Genomic DNA, 20,000 nt, shown 5'->3' with positions numbered 1-20,000 from the left:
CAGAAAGAAAAGCATTGGAGGCAATAGCACCATGTAAAATCCTCCACTGGAGGTCGGCAGTCCGTTTTTTGAGGGGAGGTTTATATAAAATCCTCCACTGTGGGCCGGCTCCATTCGCTCCCAGCCTGTTTGACCACACAATGGGGGGGCGGTTGCACAGTCCGGCCTTGTGGATCGCCTTCACACAGTTCATGTACCAGGTTTTTTTGTCAGCTTTGTTTATTGTCAGCTTTTCTGGGTGTGCTATAGCCAGCAGGGGGCCGGTGAGCTCCCCCAGGCCCGGGCTCAGGAAGACTTCAGGGAAGGGGTCTGCAGGGTCCGGTCTGGCCTCTCTTTTACCATAGTCCATGAGGAGGCTCCTCTCTTTCCCCGAAAGCTTCTGGCGCCATAGCTCCAGGAGCCTCCCCGCCACCCGGACAGAGTGCAGGCCCAGAAGAGAGCCCAGGGCCCGGGCATCACGCAGCGCCGGCCCCACTGCATCCACCAGCTGCTGCAGGCACAGGGTCTTGGTTTTGAGCAGCGCCACCGTCAGGCCAGGGGTGACGCTGCTGCTGATGTCCAGCTTGGCCCTGTGAATCAATGGCTCTCTCAACAACCAGTACAGAGAGTCAGACTTTGGGCACCTTTTACAGTTAAAAAGGGCCCAAGACTTAAAAACACCCTGATAAAACGGAGGCAGCCCACTTAATTTTAAAAGTTTAGAATCAATTAAAAACAGAGCAGCATCCAGCCCCAGGAAATCTGCACGTCTGAGAATGCAGCTGGCCACATCTCTCCACACTAGATCAGCCGGACCTGTCAGATATTTTTGTAAGAACTGTAGTCTGAAGGTGGCTGTCCGGCTGGCCAGGTGGACGAGGCCCTGTCCCCCCTCCTCCCTGGTTAAAAACAGCACCCCTTGTGGCACCCAGTGTAGACCGTCCCAAAAAAAATCTACCATTTTCTTTTGTAGCTGGGCTAGCAAGCCTGAAGGGGGGTCTACACAGGTTAAACGGTGCCACAGTTGGGATGCTACAAGGTTGTTTAAAAACAATACTCTACCTTTAAAAGACATTTGAGGGAGCAGCCATTTCCACTTGGAAAGTTTCCCCTCAATTTTTTCTGTGACAGTCTCCCAGTTCTTCTGGACTATGTGTTCTTTCCCGAGGAACACCCCCAGGTACCTAAAACCATCTGTTCTCCAGGCCAAGCTCTGGGGAAGAACTGGGAGACCGTCACGCCACTCACCGACAGCGAGGGCTTCACTTTTTATCCAATTCACCCTCGCTGCCGATGTTACGCTAAAACGTTTTATAATGTTGGTTAAAATATCTGCATCCCTCTGGTCTTCAATAAAAACAACAATGTCATCGGCATAAGCACTTAAAACAATGTTGCTATTAAAACCAGGTAAAACCAAGCCCTGTGAGTGGTAGCGTATATTGTTAAGGAGGGGTTCCAGGGAGAGTGTGTAAAGCATGCCGGACAGAGCACAGCCCTGCCTGACGCCTCTACACACCCTGAAAGGAGCACACAGGCCGCCGTTAAACTTCAGCACACTCTCAACCCCACTGTACAACACTTTGATCTTGGCTATGAACCCAGCGCTGAACCCAAACTTCTCCATAACTTTCCAGAGGAAGTTGTGTTCAACGCGGTCAAATGCCTTTTCCTGGTCTAGAGAAATCAGACCAGTGTTACAGCCCGATGAGCTGGAGACGTCCAAAACATCACGAATGAGGTGGACATTGTCCACCATGGACCTGCCGGGCACACAGTAGGTCTGGTCCCGGTGGATGACCTGCTCCATAGCCCTCCCCAGCCTGGAGGCAAAGAGTTTGGACAGAAGCTTATAATCCACACACAGCAAAGACACAGGGCGCCAGTTTTTGATGTCCTGCAGGTTACCTTTTTTCAGGAGCAAGGTGATTACGGCTCTCCTGCAGGACATGGGCATTGAGCCAGAGGCCAGACTTTCATTAAAAACATCTAAAAGATCTTTTGCAAAGATGTCCCAGAAGGCTTTGTAAAATTCCACACTCAGGCCGTCTATGCCGGGAGCCCGCCGCCCTTGCATGCCCTGCAGAGCGGCCTTCAGTTCCTGCATCTGTAACGGCCCGTTGAGCTGTGAGTTGGTCTCCTCAGAGACCTGAGGCAGTCCATTACAGAACTCCTCCATCAGAGCTTCCTCCTCCTCATACTCACTTGAGTAGAGTGCCGAGTAAAAACTCACAGCTCGCCTTCTTATCTGGCATGGCTCTGTCAATGTTTGCCCTGTGTCTGCTAAAAGTGAGTGGATTACCCTCCTCTGCCCACTCCTCTTCTCCAGGCCGAAGAAGAAACTAGAGGAAGCATCCATCTCCGTGATGGCTTGAAACCGGGACCTGACCAGTGCACCCTGTACTTTAACATCCAACAGGTCGGCTATAGCTAGCTTTTTGACTTTGAGGATTTCAATATATCCTCGATTTGCTGTGGACTCGCTCAATCTTTCTAGTTCCACTATATCAGTCTCCAGGTCTTTCATAGATCTGGTGATGTCTCTGGTGACATTGAGGGTGTGCTGTTGACATAAAAGTTTAATCTCAGTCTTACCATGGTCCCACCACTGCCTAAGACTGTTAAACTCACCCTTCCTCTGTCTAAAAACATCCCAGAAATAAATAAGAACCTCTTTAAAATGTTTATCAAATGTTAAGACTGAATTAAAATGCCAATAAGCACTTTTAGGTAAAATGTTTTGAATAAAAACATTACACAAGAGTAAAGAATGGTCAGTAAAACCAGCAGGAACAATACTGCACATTTTAAAAATATTAAAATGATGCTTAAAACAATAAATACGGTCTAGTCTAGCTGAGGAGATCCTACTCTCTCTGAGGTGGGACCATGTGTACTGTCGGCAGTCTGCATGCATCCTTCTCCACACGTCCACCAGGCCATGAGAATAGACCAGCTGCCTCAGAACATGTTGGGAAACTGGATGCGGCTCTGCATGGTTGCGATCTAAAGATGCATTTTCTGTACAGTTAAAATCCCCACCCAAGAATAAAAAATCCTCCGAGGCACAGCCATTTAAAACATGGTTAACTTTTTGTAAAAACAGCTTCCTCTCTGCACCGATTGTTGGAGCATACACATTGATAAAAACTGCAGTAAAAAGGTCGAACCGTGCTTTAATTAAAAGCAACCTCCCCTCGATAAAATGCTCGACCTCCAGTGAAACCGGAGTGAAAGACTTGGAGAGGAGAAAGCCAACTCCTCCTCCACTCCACTGTCTCCTGGAAATAAAAAACATCAATATGTTTCATTTTGGCCGTTTCATATATAGCTGCTCTTTTTTTTGACTCTCTGGCTCCATTTATATTCAAACTTCCCACTCGAAAATTATCCATAAGTGAGAAATTAAGAACAAAAATAAAAATCAATAAATTAATTAAAACACACATTGGAGCTCTTCCCGTCATCATTGTTCAGTTGTTTTCTAACTTTACACACAAGTTTTTTTAATCTAAAAAACTCCTTGTTAGTGATGCCAGACTCCTCCTTTTGGCTCATGTGGAGTCTGGCCGAGGTATAAAACAAACTTAAAACTGGGAAATGCTCTTCAACTTTAACACCTTTAGCATTTTTGGTTTTTGCTAAAAACGACTTAATCATTTCTGCAGAGTAAAGTTTTTTCTGTTGACTGTTACTTATTTTAAATCCAGATATATCACTGCTGTCAGAGACACAGTCATCACTTTCACTTTCCTCTGTCTGTCCCTGTCCCCCTACTGTCTGTCTGTCCTCCTCCTCCTCCACTTTGCTATTCTTTGCCTCATACTTTGCGCCTCTAGTTTTCCTTTTGCGTTTAGAAGCAGATTTGACCCTCACTGCCTCCTCTTCCTCCTCCTCTATCTCAGCCTCTTCCACCTGTTCCCCCCATGTAAGTTTACTGTTCCCCCCACCTGCCTCCTCTGCCTGTGTTTCATCTTCCTCCTCTGACACACCCTCCTGCGTTTCACTGACCCCACTTGCTTTATTTATCTGTACTTCACTCACACTTTTTCCAGCTGTTTCTTCCCCCTTTTCTTCACCCACCTCACTTTCCACCACATCACCCAAAACCTCTCCTTCACTTCCCTGATTGTTTTCACCCACACCGTGCACATCATTCATACTCACCACCCCGTGCTCCAGGTCCGACACAGCAGCGGCGAGGCGCGGCGCGCTCCGCGGTGCCGCTATCGGCCGCTCAGATGCCGCGGTCCGGGCCGCAGCGGATGAAGTCTCCGCCGCGGCCTCAGGCCGCGGGGCAGGGGCCTTCCACCGCAGGCCCCGCCACAGGGCCGAGCGTCACCCCACGGCCAGGCGGAGCCGGATCCCCTTGTCTCGGACAGGCCTTCACGGTGTGTCCCTCCTCACCACAACCAAAACACTTCATAGCCGACGAGGTGGCAAATATCACGTAGTCATAATCATCTACTTTAACATGGAAGCGGAGGTTGAGGTCCGCATCCCGATTGTTAAGTATCATAAACAGTTGTCTACGGTGAGACACCACGTGTTTCAGCAGCTGAGATCTACATCCAGACAGAATCTTTTTTATGGGGGACACCACCTTCCCATGTCTGGAGAGCTCTCTGCTAAGAAACTCGTCGGTTATGAACGGAGGGACATTGGACAGGATGACTCTGGTGGAAGGCTGTGTCAGTGGAGCCACCTGTACAAACATTTCGTTCACCGTGATGCCCGTCTCAACGACTCGGTTCACCTTCTCCACCTGATCCAGGAAGATGACCACGGCGCTGTTCATCCGAGCGGCTGACCTCACGCTGCTGTGCCCGACCTTCTCCCCCACCGCAAGCCCAATCTCCTCCACGCTGCACGGAAAGCTGGCATTAATTTTAATGCCATGCTTTCGCGTGAGGTGGCCGAAGGTGACTCCATTTACCATGACGTCTGAAGACGCCGACCGGCGAGACACCGGCAGGAGAGAAAAAGAAAAACACAAACACAAACACACACTAACTATTAACTTAAAGTGAACCTACACCCAATAAACTACATTAAATTAAATCAAATTACTAAAGAAAAGAAACTATCAAACACACTCGCTCAGCGTCTCACTCCGCACCACTCACTCCCGGCATGCACCAGAGAGAGAGAGAGAGAGAGAGAGAGAGAGAGAGTGAGAGAGAAAAAGAGAGTGAGAGAGAGAGAGTGAGAGAGAGAGGGAGAGAGAGTGAGAGAGAGAGTGAGAGTGAGAGAGAAAAAGAGAATGAGAGAGAGAGAGTGAGAGAGAGAGAGAGAGAGTGAGAGAGAGAGTGTGAGAGAAAAAGAGAGTGAGAGAGAGAGAGTGAGAGAGAGAGAGAGAGAGAGAGGAGAGAGAGAGAGAGAGAGAGACTTTAGATGTGTGTGTGTCAGGCCACAGCACAGTTGTCACTCGTTAAGGTTCATCACAGATTAAACCTGCTCACATGAATATGTTGTCACAAACACACAGAGTGTCTTTGATGTAAACAGTCATCTTCAGGTATTTCACTGTCAGGCATCAAATGTTTCCAAACCAACAGACTTGAATTTCTCCTTCAGCGTTGATCACTGCAGTCTGATCAGCTCCGTGTGGAGTTCAACTTCTTTAACTAAGTAAACTCAGTTAAACCACTTTTGATATGAGTCTGGCAGTCTGTTCTTCTCCGTGTCCGCAATATCGTGATCTAACTCTGTCACTGACTTTTTATGCACCGTGAATCTGTGCCATCTCCGTGCACAATTTCAAGGAAGCATTTTAGCGCTGCTCCACAGTTAAACCAGCGGACCTCTGTATGATCGGACAGCCTGTGTGTGATATTGTTTTCAGATAAGAATGAAATGTTCAGTAATAGTTATATTTTTACAGTCTGATTAAAGCTGGTGATAAAGGCACAACAGCAGGCTACTGCATTTAGAAGTGATGTCACACTGAAACTTTTAGGTGATCAACAAGTTCACCTCTGGGTGACCTAAAAATGAACCATCTGTAAATAAAATCAGTTAATATTCATTTTAATTTACTGTTTTTACAATAACCAGAGGTAAAATAAGTCTATCATCAGGCTCAACGCCGGTGTCCACAAACTACACTGGATGTGAGGAGACGGTCTGGGCCGTTACGCAGGACAGAGAGGATTGTTTTTTATTTGCACGAGCTGCTCTTTGTGGCTCACTCCATAGGAAGCTTTGTTATCATTAGTAAAACTTTTGTTTTCCATCAGTCAAGACAGGAGAAACTGGTAAGAAGTGTGAAGAACTGAAGACCGTCATGATGCACGCAGTGCAGCGCCTCCTGTCGTTAAGTCACGTAGCTTTGATAAAATTCTGGCAACTTGTGAGCAAATAAAACGAAAGAAATATCGCTCCTTCGATCTCTCTTGAAAACCTGCATTCTGTGTCACCTCTCTCAGGTGTTCAGCCTGTTTTCTGATGTGATGTATTACCAGCGTAATGCAGGAGCTCGGCCACTCGTCTTTTTCATGATACTCCCTGCTGAGAAAATAGTTCAAAGTGCCCCGTTTGATTAATTTTAGTATCATGATATCAACCTTTACGTTGCTCATTATAGGTTTTAATACAATTCAGGGAAAATAAGTATTACAAAAATGTAATTTATAAAAAAATCGAAAAATATTTTTCAATACATTTCCTCCTTCTTCCCAAAACGTCTCACGGGCCAGATGAAACCTGTTGTCGGGCCGTATGTTTGACATCCCTGCCCTAAGATAAGAGTTAGCCCTAACCCTAACCCCCCAAAAAAAGACGATCGTCTGCAACGAAAAGTGAACTAAGTAAACATCTGTAATATTTATTCTAGTTATAGAGAAGACATTCAATCAAAGAGTCTTCAATTTAAACTTTCCTTTGACAGTTTCAGAATCTCACAGTGTCACAAACATCTCAGACAAAACAAGTGTTTGACTTTATTTTTACGTCTGATGGTTGAAATTGGAATGATTGTTTTTCTTTGTTTAATTATTCATAATTTATCTAAAAATCAGCTGTTCAGGTGGTAAAGAGTGAAATATACAACAAGTTATGTTTTTATATATTTAGGTTTAAAATGTAAGGCTTTAAATTGCTACCACTCTGTGGATAAAACCACAGAAGAAGAAAATGGACTTCAGCATTAAGATGCTCAGTGTGGATCATTTGATTATCAGCCTGAAGTCTACAGTTTAGTTTCACATCATATGAATCTGAACAGAGAAATTAAACCTGTTGTCTTACCTCAGAGTCTCCAGTCTACAGTTTGGACTCTGCAGTCCAGAACACAGCAGCTTCACTCCTGAATCCTGCAGCTTGTTTCCGCTCAGGTCCAGCTCTCTCAGATGGGAGGGGTTGGACTTCAGAGCTGAGGCCACGACTTCACAGTGAGTCTCTGACAGTCCACAGTAAGAAAACCTGTCATGACATTAATGGTACATAATATGTTATTTAAAGGAATGTCTTAATATTTTGACAAATTGTGTTCAATCACATCAGAGGTTCAGCTGATCTGAACTCACTTTTGTTAACAAACATTTCCATCACACACAACGTGTGTGTGTGTGTGTGTGTGTGTGTGTGTGTGTGTGTGTGTCTGACTGCTCCTGGTCCCCGTGATGTAATTGAGAAGTGGAGCGTGCATTTAGTGTGAACTATATCATCAGTGTGTATAACGCAGCAGAGTTTAACAGAGTCTGTGTTGAGATGTTCACAGACTACAGCAGGCTGTGAGATGACGTCGCTATCGTTAAGTTAGCTGCAGACACGGTGACAGTGAACGGAAAAAGTGACCAGATCACGTTTGTTCCCAACACACGGCCGTATGGATCAAGGATCCACTGTGTTCTGTTGCACTAAAAGTAAAACTGTGTGTGTGTGTGTGTGTGTGTGTGTGTGTGTGTGTGTGTGTGTGTGTGTGTGTGTGTGTGTCTCAGCGATGCTCCGTCATGAAGACAGCAGAGAGAGGAGCAGGGAAAAGTAGCTGCAGCTACATCAAATGTGCTTCATACTTGTAGCCTAGTTTTAAATAAAGTATAGCATAGTTATACATGAATGATGGGTAAAACATTTACCCGCCCTGTGGCGGATAGCCCTCTGAAATGTACTCGTCAAAAAGAAAATCTAGGCGTTTGGCGGTTGTTCATTTCAGACCCTGAGTATACATCATTACATCATACATAATATCAAATCAAGGCTTATAGTATTCAAGTAATAGGCTATTAATGACAGGAAATGTTTCAACATTTAAAGAAAATACTGACATGCTCTTTGTCTCGCTTTTTAACAGAGAAAAAAGTTTATTTTAGATCTTTAACTTGACTATTTAGAAGCTGGAGCGAGTTTTCATTGTAGCCATGTAGGCTAACTCATTTAGCTGCAATCTGCTCATAGAGTCAGAGCAGAACAAACAGCAGACCGGGGACTCAATTTATGTTGTTTGTTGTCACAAATTGTAAAGAACTGTGGCTTAAGAATCAGGCTGTGTTAACTTGTCACTGTGTAGCTTTATTCTGAACTCACACACTGCACGTAACAACAATGCACTCTATCAGGTATGGTGGCTGAGGAGGATCACAGTGCAAAGTCGCACTTCACAACAGCGCTTCTAGCGCTCTAATGATACATTACACAAATCACTCTGTTACGTTACTTTTATTAACCCCTAACCCCCCGTTACATGCTCAACTTTGTCAAAGCTAACTAGAGAAAGAAATCTTGTTTTTGAAGCTTATAGCAAATGAATTGTTCTCAGACGAATTCTTGTTTTGAGTTTGTAAATTTGTAATAAAGGGGCAGTTAAGAGACGAGGGGGGGGGGGTGGTGACAACAAACAACATAAATTGAGTCCCCAGTCTGCTGACACGACTTCCTTTAAAAAAAATAAAGGTGAGAATAATACTTTAAATTTTCTGCGGAACATAATACCTTACTAACACAATTAAATGTACTGGAACAAATGTGTGTAAAACAAATACAAAATGTATTATTTTGTCCGGTTTACTTTTTTCTCCACCCGGCCACCTTCTGTCTGTAACGTGATGTAAGGTATTACTGTTGGTAACTTCAGTAATCATGTCACTTTTACTAAACAGTTATCTGGTTAATGGTGTTACTTTAAGTTCTTCTACTGTCAGTGTTGCTCCCCCGACCTGGCCTAGTGGTGCCAGAGAAGAAGTTTCTGGATGTAAATACAAAGAAGCAACACAGTTTAGCTGTGTTCAGCTCGGCTGCAGGATTTATTCTGCAGAACTTGCCTCTCTTTGGGGTATTATGCTCCTCACAAGCGCTATGCGCCCTCTAGTGACCTGATTGAGGATTGCAATAGTAACAAGTTCAGTGCACTGGAATTCGGCTCTAAACAGATATTTTAGATACATAAACATAAAAAGATATGTTGGGGTCTATTTTTAACTCAATACATTTGTTCTGACTGTCCCAATGACTTTCAACACAGTTTTCAAATCTTGTCATCCATTTTTAACTTTTTGATAACCTTTGTTTTTAGCTTTAGACACTACACATTTTAATGAATTATATACACGTTTTTTTAACCCTTTACATCAGCATAAAGTGAGGACAGAAAAACTAATCAAATGTCCCTTTCCACGCACGCTAACACAACTCGTCAGACTTTAATCTCGTGACGTTGGCTCGAGTCCATGAAGGAGGAAAACAAAAATGTCCGAGCGGTTTAAATCAAGACAAAGAGAAATATTCTTGATTTACTTAATAGACCGTGTGCAGGAGTTAACCTTTAAATCAGCATTCAACATTATCCCAGTCTTTGGTTAATGGGGTTGTAATTAGGGCTGCCGCGGTGATCCAAGGTGGCTCAATAGCGTGGTGTGAGGTAATATCACACTGTACAGGTTTTAAAACCAACTGTCATGATTATAACTGTTTCAGCTGTGTGTGTGTGTGTGTGTGTGTGTGTGTGTGTGTGTGTGTGTGTGTGTGTGTGTGTGTGTGTGTCTGTGTGTGTCTCTCTCTCTCTCTCTGTCTCTCTCTCTCTCTCTCTCTCCCTCTCTCTCCCAATCTCTCTCTCTCTCTCTCTCTCCCTCTCTCTCCCAATCTCTCTCTCTCTCTCTCTCTCCCCTCCTCTCCTGTCCTCTCCTCTCCTCTCCTCTCCTTCCCCTCTCCTCTCTCCTCTCTCCTTCCCTCTCCTGTTTCCGTTTCCGTTTCCGGTTTCCGGTTTCCGGTGAGTGTGAGTGTGAGTGTGAGTGACGGTGGTGGTGTTGCGAGTGGCGCGGAGATTGAATTGTTTGCTATCCTTTCTACTGTTTTCAAAGTGCATGATCAGGTCAGATTGTTTTCATATTTGTATTGAGTGTTGTTGGCTGTGTAAGACAGATCGTTGGAGGGGTTGGAGGGAGGAATGGCGTCTGCTGAGACGCCACCTCCGACTCTCCGACAGGGAGTTCGGATAGTCCCTCCGAACGGTACTGTCACCGTGGAGGAGGTTCTGTTAGCTGCAGGTGAACAGGTAGGCCATGATAAACTCTTGTATGCATCCCGAATGAACAAGGCTGTGGTTGTTTTTCTGAAGAGTGAGCCTCTTGTGTATCAGCTGATTGAGAGTGGTGTGTTCATTAGGGATTTGTTTGTGCAGGTCCGTTGTCGGTTCCCTCTACGCGGATCACCGTATCCGGTGTTCCGCCGTTTATTTCTAACAACTTGTTAGAGAACGAACTCCGCAGGTTTGGGAAGTTTGCGAGTGGTTTCAAAACTGTGAGTCTAGGGTGTAAAGATCCCAAACTGAAACATGTCCAATCTTTGCGGCGTCAGGTGTTCATGTTTTTGGATTCGCCCACACAGACTCTGGAGGTTTCCTTTAGAGTGAAACACGGTGACGCTTCTTATATGGTGTATGCGAGCTCGGGACAGCTGAAGTGTTTTGAGTGTGGTGATGTGGGACACAAACGTTTTGCGTGTCCGCACAGACAGCAGGAGGCGGCTAGTGCTGCCGCTGACGCGGGCGGCTCTGTTAGTGTGGCGCATGTGGCGGGGGCCGCGTCCGCGCCCGTGCCCGGGGCGGAGGCCGCGTCCGCGTCCGTGCCTGGGACGGGGGCCGCGTTCGTGCCCGCGCCTGGGGCGGAGGCCGCGTCCGCGCCTGCGCCTTGTGCTGAGGCCGTGGCTGAGGTAGAAGTGGCTTCGACCAGCTCTCAGGCTACAGAAAAATCACAGACTGTAGATAATGATAAAACTGAAGATTCCACAAGTTCTGCAGTTGTAGATGTTTCATTGAAGGAAGGTAAGACAGTGTGTTGTAGCCAGGCATCATGTGAAGGAGAGGACATGGATGAAGATTATGAGTCAGACAATGCATCCATTGCTGATTTGCCAAATAGTGGCTCTGGTCTTTATTCTTTAGAGTCAATCAATCAATTTATGGATGAAACATAGAACAAATCAGTAAAAATAAGTGACTACTTTAGTGATACTGAAAAGTTCATAAAGTCAGTCAGCATACTGAAAAGACAGGTTGGGTTTGACCTCCTGGACGCGAAAAAACGTTTCCGTCTTAAAAAGCACATCACCGCACTGAGGAAAGCTGGACGTAAGAGTGTGAAGAAGACAAAGAAATGATCATGCATCACAAGGTGTTTTTCTTCTTCTACTGTTCCCTGTTGGTGTCTACTTGTCTGTTCTTTCTCTCTGATCTTTCTATGAGGAGTCTTAAGATAGGATCTCTTAACATTAATGGTGGGAGAGACAGACAGAAAAGGGGCCTTATCTCTGAGATCTCAACTCAGAAAAACATTGATATCTTGTTTTTACAAGAGACTCATACCACACCATCAGATGAGACAGATTGGGGTTTATGGTGGGAGGGCTCTAACTACCTTAGCCATGGCACCAACTTTAGTGCAGGAGTAGCCATTTTGTTTAGAGCATCTGCAAATGTAAAGATCGTCTCTTGTGCTGAAATTGTAAAGGGAAGGCTTTTAATTGTAAGAGCAGAAATAGAGGACACTGTTTTCTGTTTCACTAATATTTATGCTCCAAATAATGGAGCTGAAAGGGTAGCTTTCTATACCCGCCTCCAAAAGGAGTTACTGATCTATAATCAGGATCAGATCATTCTTGGTGGTGATTTTAACTGCACACTTGATTTCACCGTGGATAGAATAGGAGAGGAGCCACATCCACATTCATCCCAGACTTTAAAAACTGTCATCTCTCACCTGGATTTGTTGGACACATTTAGAGCGAAACATCCACAATCCAGACAGTATACATGGGTCAGGGTTAACAGTAACAGGGTGTGTGCAGCTAGACTGGACAGGGTTTACATCTCCAGAACTCTCAACCCCAGATTAATTCATTGTAATATTCTGCCTGTCGGCTTCACTGATCACCATTTTGTTAGTGTGGAGCTGATTATTTCACCAGGTGAAAGGGCTAAGTCCTTCTGGCATTTTAATAACAAGCTTCTACTGGACAATGTTTTCTGTAAAAACTTTGGGTGTTTTTGGGATCAGTGGCAATTAAGAAAAGTTGAGTTTGATTCTTTGAAGCTTTGGTGGGAGGTTGGTAAAGCTCAGATTCGTGTTTTTTGTCAGCAGTACACGTCACACTCTTCTGCTAGATTAAAAACAGTCATTAAAAATCTTGAGGACAACATTAAGAACCTTGAGGAGGGGTTAAATGGGAGTGTGGATCCCACCACTGGTACCCTGCTGAAGGAGAAACGTATGGAGTTGAGCTCTTTCCTGCAGGAGAGGGTGAAGGGAGCTCTTGTGCGGAGTCGTTTCCTTCAACTCAAAGACATGGATGCCCCAACGTCTTTCTGTTTCAATCTTGAGAGATCTGTGGCTCAAAAAAAGCTGCTGACTTGTCTGAAACTGCCAGGAGGTCGAATAACAGCTGATCCAAAGGAAATGAGCAGTCACGCCATGCAGTTCTATGAGGATCTGTTTGGAGCAGAGAGTTGCAGCCAGGAGTGTCGCAGGGAGCTCCTGGAGGGTCTCCCTCAGCTCAGTGTGGAGGAGAGGTCTCTTCTGGAAGGGGAGCTGTCTCTGGAGGAGCTCACTGCTGCTGTCACTCAGATGGCAACAGGAAGAGCACCTGGAATAGATGGGTTGTCCACAGACTTTTTTAAGAGGTTCTGGAATATCCTTGGGTCTGACCTGCATAGTGTTTTAATGGAGTGTTGCAGGACCGGGTCTCTTCCTGGTTCTTGTAAGAGAGCAGTTCTTTCCTTGCTCCCCAAGAAAGGTGACCTGGCATTGTTAAAAAACTGGAGGCCGGTTGCTTTGCTTTGTGCGGACTACAAGATCTTCTCCAGAGCTTTATCGAACAGACTAAAGGACGTTCTGGGAAGTGTGGTCCATAAAGACCAGAGTTACTGTGTTCCAGACCGGACAATCATGGATAATGTTTTTCTTATCAGAGATGTCATTGATGTGTGTAAAATCTATAATCTAAATGTTGGCATTGTGTCTCTGGATCAAGAGAAGGCGTTTGACAGGGTGGATCACTCGTATTTGTTTTCTGCACTGAGGTCTTTTGGTTTTGGGGATGGTTTTGTGTCATTAGTTGGGTTGTTGTATCAGGATGCACAGTGTTTGGTGAAGATGGGGGCGGGGTTGAGTCGGCCAATCCCTGTACGGCGAGGGATCAGACAAGGTTGTCCCATCTCCGGCCAGCTGTATAGCTTGGCTATTGAGCCCTTGCTGTGCAGGTTGAGGGGCCGGCTCAGCGGGCTTTCTTTGCCCGCGGCCTGTAGCATTGAATGTCCCCCTACAATTTCTGCCTATGCTGATGATGTAAACATCTTCATCTCCAATCAGGGGGACGTTCGGTGTCTGCGGGACACCCTGTCCCTGTATGAAAGGGCAACAGCTGCACGGGTGAACTGGGAAAAAAGTGGTGCTTTATTGGTGGGAGAGTGGAGGGACCAGGCAGTGCCCAGTCTGCCTGGTGGACTTGAGTGGGGGAGGGAGGGGTTGAAGGTGTTGGGGGTTTATTTGGGTACCGAGGGCTTTAAAAGTAAAAACTGGGAGGGAGTTAGGGAGAAAGTGTGCGCTCGGTTGTCTAAATGGAAATGGTTGCTACCCCAGTTGTCGTATAGGGGAAGAGTTCTGGTGGTCAATAACTTGGTTGCCTCGACTCTCTGGCACAGACTTGTGGCTTTGACACCTCCAAGAGGGCTGGTGGAGGACATTCAAAGGGCCATCCTGGACTTCTTCTGGTCAGGCAAACACTGGGTCCAGGCGGCAGTCCTCTACCTGCCGGTGGCTGAAGGGGGACATGGACTTATAGACATTCAGTCAAAAATTGCCTCATTCAGACTCCAGACTGCACAGAGACTCCTTTTCACTTGTGGTCCCAGCTGGATGGACATCGCTCGACTGCTGCTGAGGAGAGCTGGACGGCTGGGGTACACTAAGCAGCTCTTTCTGTTAAAGCTTGAGGAGGTGGATCTCACTGGATTAACATCCTTTTATATGTCTGTAATGCAGGCATGGAAAATGTACACATTCAAAAGGGAAAAAACTGAGAGTCTGGGAATGTGGATCTTTGAGGAACCGTTATTTTTTAATGATTTTATAAGGACTCCAACTTTGCAGTCAGCCAGTCTCCGGGCCAGTTTCAGAGAGGCAGGCTGCACAAAACTGGGTCGCCTGGTAAGACTGACCCTGGACGCCCTCAAAGAAAGGACCAATATCACCTCCAGCCGGGTGGTTGAAAGAGTGGTGGAGGAAGTCTTTGCTGCACTTCCAGTAAAACTTGTGACATTTCTAAACATTGAGAATCTGTGTGAGCAGTGGAGTGAAGAGGGCGAATACAGCTTCCCATCTTTGTCTGTTACCCCAGATGTCGGGGAGTGGCAGGAAAGAGGAGGTGGACTGCTGTCCTTTAGTACTCCTGTTCTGGGAAAGTTCCAGGATGCAGGGAAAAAGGCACTCTATCAGTCCTGTGTTAAGGTCCTATATCTTCGTGGTCTGTCGGGAGTGAAAGAGTCGAGGTGGATCGAGTTTTTTGGCCCGGAGGTTTCCCCGAAAGGCAGCTGGCGGTCCCTGTACAAGCGGCCTCTCTTTCTCTCTCTCTCTTTCTCTCTCTCCCTCTTTCTCTCTCTCCCTCTCTCTCTCTCTCCCTCTCTTTCTCTCTCTTTCTCTCTCTCTCTCTTTCTCTCGCTGTCTCTCCCTCTCTTTCTCTCTCTCCCTCTCTCTCTCTCTCTGTCTCCCTCTCTCTCTCTTTCTCTCTCTCTCTCTCTCTTTGTTTGTTAATATTTCAGATAAACACTGTTTTCAAAAACCTAGATATTGTATAGTATATACTTATATATATATACTTGTATATATTTGAAGAACTAAACTTATTTTGACTCATATTTAATCACATCTGGACTTACTTTGCCTTCCTGCAGTTCCTCACAGCTGGAATCAGTCTCAGTCGTCCCTGGTATGATGTCTTGTACTTCTTCAGGTTCAGCTCATCCAGAACCTCCTCTGACATCTGCAGCATGTAGGCCAGAGCAGAGCAATGGATCTCAGAGAGTTTCTCCTCTGATCTGTTCCCTGACTTCAGGAACTCTTGGATCTCCTGATGGACTGAGAGGTCGTTCATCTCTGTCAGACAGTGGAAGATGTTGATGCTTCTGTCAGGAGAGATATCATCACTGTTCATCTCCTTCAGGTTGTTGATGACTCTCTGGATCATTTCTGGACTGTTGTCTCTCCGACCCAGCAGGACTCCTAAGAGTCTCTGGTTGGACTCCAGAGAGAGGCCATGAAGGAAGCGAACAAACAGGTCCAGGTGACCATTTTTACTTTTCAGGGATTTCTCCATGGCACTCCTCAGGAAGTCATTCAGGGATGAGTCATCACTTTCAGGAGTTTGAAAAATGATGTTTTTAAGGAAAGCCTTCACTGTACCTCTCTTCCTGTTTGTCAAACAGTGGAACCTGTAGACTGCAGCCAGGAACTCCTGAACGCTCAGATGAACAAAGCAGTAGACTGTTTTCTGGAAGATCACACACTCTGTTTTGAAGATCTCTGTACAAACTCCTGAGTACACCGAGGCCTCTGTGACATCCAGACCACAACGCTCCAGGTCTTCTTTATAGAACATGATGTTTCCTTTCTCCAGATGTTCAAACGCCAGCCTCCCCAGCTTCAGAAGAACTTCCCCGTCAGCCTCCATCAGCTCATGTGGACTTGTCTCACGTCCCTCATCATACTTGTTCTTCTTCCTCTTTGTCTGAACCAGCAGGAAGTGTGAGTACATGTCAGTCAGGGTCTTGGGCAGCTCTCCTCTCTGCTCTGTGCTCATCATGTGCTCCAGAACTGTGGCAGTGATCCAGCAGAAGACCGGGATCAGACACATGATGTGGAGGCTCCTGGATGTCTTGATGTGTGAGATGATTCTGCTGGACAGATCTTCATCATCACTGAACCTCCTCCTGAAGTACTCCTCCTTCTGGGCATCAGTGAAGCCTCGTACTTCTGTTAGCCTGTCAACACATGAAGGAGGGATCTGATTGGCTGCTGCAGGTCGAGAAGTTATCCAGATGAGAGCTGAGGGGAGCAGAGTCCCCTTGATGAGGTTTGTCAACAGTGTGTTTAACGGTGATTTCTTTGTGACATCAGACACAACCTCTCTGTTTTTGAAGTCCAACGATGGTCTGCTTTCATCCAGGCCGTCAAAGATGAACAACAGTTTACAAACAGCGAGCGTCTCTGCTGTGACCTTCTGTAATGTTGGATGGAAAACACGGAGCAGCTCAAGAAGACTGTACTCCTTATCTCTGATCAAGTTCAGCTCCCTGAATGAAAGCAGGATCACCAGACTGAGGTCTTGGTTCTCTGAGCCGTCTGCCCAGTCCAGAGTGAACTTCTGCACTGAGAAGGTTTTTCCAACACCAGCGACGCCGTTTGTCAGAACCACTCTGATGGGTTTCTGTTGGTCGGGTTGAGCTTCTGTCTTTTGGTTCTGTTGGTCGGGTTGAGCTTCTGTCTTTTGGTTCTGTTGGTCGGGTAAGGCTTTAAAGATGTCCTGACACTTGATTGGAGTCTCATGGAGGGTCTTCTTTTTAGAGTCTGTCTCAAGCTGTCTCACCTCATGTTGGGTGTTCACCTCTTCACTCTGTCCCTCTGTGATGTAGAGCTCAGTGTAGATCCTGTTGAGGAGGGTTCTACTTCCTGTTTCATCACTTCCTTCAGTCACATGTTCACATCTCTTCCTCAGACTGATCTTAAGTTCATCTGTAACCTCCTGCAGACCTCTATCTGCTGAAAGAGAAGAAACATATCCTGAGACTGGATTTATAAAATGATCAAATAAACAATTTTCATTATTACACATTAAGCAAACTGCATGACACAAAAAACATCCCTGTAATAAATGTGTGCTGCTACAAGAGAAATAAAATATACTGAATATAAACTGACAGCAAGAATCAGATAAAATGTAAATGTTTCATTTAACTATATATCAATGAAAATACTAACTGCTCTGTCTTGTTTTTAGACACAATGACTTCAGTCTTACTTATTACAGTGCTGGACTTACTGGATATCTGCAGTCCTCCTCTTATTTTAGATCGTTCTCCACACTGGGGACAGGAGGACTCTCCTGATGAAGTAGACTGGTCCCAGTATGAGGTGAGACACTGTCTACAGAACCAGTGTCCACATCTGGTAGAAACTGGATCTCTTGGGACACACTGACACAAAGCACAGCTGGACAGCTGCTCCTCCACAGAAACAGACCCCTTTGTTATTCTGTGGAGATAAGGGAAATCATAAAGCCGTGAAAACTGACACTGACATTTAGAAACCAGTGGTGGACTGAATCAAATAAAGACACAAAACGTTTTAAAAAGGTGTGCCATGTCCTCTGCAGTGAGCATGTGCAGAAGTCTGTCTGTGTAACCATAGAGTCTACCACCTGAGTCCAATAACTGACCTACAAGTGTGATGTTATTTTCAACCAGTTTTCAAAAAACAGGGATTCATTTTTGTAGAGAATGTCCTTATTGTTCCAGATGTAATATCTGTGTGGAGAGAAGTTATGTTTCAAGATGAGAGACCAAGTCAAGAGTATCTGTTTATGGAAGTTGGATAGTTTGATCGGGATTTTACTGATATTATAGTTGCACAGTAATAAAATTCCAGGCCACCAACTTTAGAAAAAACATCATTAGGAATCATATTCCATAGAGATGTTTGGTTATTTAAAATGTCTCAGCCTGTTCACTTTGAATGTTAAGAGCTGTGAAGTCTAAAAAGTTCAAGCCCCCACATTGACTCGTGTTTATTGTCACGTTCCTTTTAACATAATGTATTTTGTTTTTCCACAGAAAGTTAAAAAACGTATAATAAAATCTTTTGGTTCCATTTTAGTCAACATCCAAAGATAGAGCCGGATTAGTGAGTCTGGAAATGCCCTCAGCTTTTGAGAGAAAGGTCCTTCGTCTCAGAGATAAATCTCTTTGTAAACAAGAGTTTTATCAACGATGGGATTCAAATTTAAGGTGCACCTTATATTTTGCTCCTTGGTGATAACTACTCCCAGGTATGTGACCTGCTGATTCACTGGATTATTACAAATATGGGGAACATTACAATCTTTAACAGCCATAAGTTCAAAGTGTTTAATATTTAGGTTGAGACCTGAGACCTTTGAAAAGTTATTAATCAGCTTTATAGAGAGCTGCACACTGAGCATGTGCAGGAGCTGTGTCACGACCTGCACACTGAGCATGTGCAGGAGCTGTGTCACGACCTGCACACTGAGCATGTGCAGGAGCTGTGTCACGACCTGCACACTGAGCATGTGCAGGAGCTGTGTCACGACCTGCACACTGAGCATGTGCAGGAGCTGTGTCACGACCTGCACACTGAGCATGTGCAGGAGCTGTGTCACGACCTGCACACTGAGCATGTGCAGGAGCTGTGTCACGACCTGCACACTGAGCATGTGCAGGAGCTGTGTCATGAGTTAAAAAAAGAAGTACCGTAAAATCTGAAATATAAGTTGCACCGGTATAAGACGCGCTGTGTTTTTGAAGGTCTCTCAGAGAGAAAATAAAGTTTACACTGTCTTCCTGCGTGACAGTTTTTATTGTGTTCAGCGAAGTCCAAAACCTGCAGTTACTGTTCAGCTCTGTCACCCTTTTAGTCTGTTTTCTCTTTGTGGAGTCTGCTCTCCTACCAGCTACAGTACGGTAGTCGAGCTCTCAGCCTGCAGGGAAAGTTGTGAAGCAGAGACTCCTAGCTTGTGAGCTCTCTGCCCGACTCCACTTGTTTCTCTTTAACTTTAATAAAGGACTCTTTCAATCAAAAGAGCGTTCAACAAGGTTTATTTATGGAACAATATCCTACAGTTTTCTGTAAATTAATTATTATGACCTCTTGAGGGAAAAGTTTTGAAAAAGTAGCGCAGCCAGACTGGTCTGTGTCGCTGTCTTTCCCAGAACAGCGTGCAATCAGCTCTTAATACACTGAGGGCCTGATTTACTAAAGTCCCAAGTAAAGAGTACTAAACTGTGTGTTCACTCCAAAAAATTGCACGTTTGGTGAGTGTGTGTTTTTCGGATGATCGACTGAGAAAATTTGCGTGAATGACAGCAGGTGTAAACCTTGTGGAGGCGGTACTATTTAAGTTGGGTTTTTGTGTGTTCTACTGGTTTACGTCATGGAGAGTTTGGACGGAAAGCAGAATGACGGCAAGCGCAAAATAGGTATCAGTGGAAGAGGTAAATGAACGTCCAGTATTTTTGAGTTATAGCAGATAAAACTGAATATTACAAAAAGAAAATTTGGCTCATAAGAAAACCTCTGCATTAAACAGGGCCTCTCCTTTCTTCATCTTTTGAAGATGAATTGTCATACATTGTGCAGGAGGTGTGAGCTGTGTCCTCTGTGGCGCTCAGGCGTGACACTCGGCACATTGTTGAGCACCAGACAGCTGGCCAGCGCTGTGTCTGATCGGACATAAACGCTCTTCCTAAGAGTTATCTAAGACGGGGGTACAAGCAGTGGTGAGGTCCCCCCAGTCAAGCGTAG

General features: G+C 45.3%; 1 protein-coding gene across 2 annotated transcripts in view; it reads right to left on the bottom strand.

Moving 5' to 3' along the window:
• The window catches only part of LOC136179320 (NACHT, LRR and PYD domains-containing protein 12-like), a 132,413-nt gene that overhangs the window by 110,969 nt on the left and 1,444 nt on the right, over positions 1-20,000 (bottom strand). For both annotated transcript variants that reach the window (XM_065955490.1, XM_065955491.1), the window contains exons 2-4: positions 17,503-17,714; positions 15,344-17,222; positions 7,228-7,401 (exon numbers count right to left, since the gene is read on the bottom strand). In XM_065955490.1, the coding sequence (XP_065811562.1) occupies positions 7,228-7,401; positions 15,344-17,222; positions 17,503-17,714 (2,265 nt within the window). The remainder of the gene's footprint in view (positions 1-7,227; positions 7,402-15,343; positions 17,223-17,502; positions 17,715-20,000) is intronic.

The sequence above is a fragment of the Labrus bergylta genome, chromosome 5, assembly GCF_963930695.1.
Source record: "Labrus bergylta chromosome 5, fLabBer1.1, whole genome shotgun sequence".
Classification (NCBI taxonomy): Eukaryota; Metazoa; Chordata; class Actinopteri; order Labriformes; family Labridae; genus Labrus; species Labrus bergylta.
Note: the sequence above shows the minus strand (reverse complement) of the source record. Positions and strands in the feature narration are given on the sequence as shown.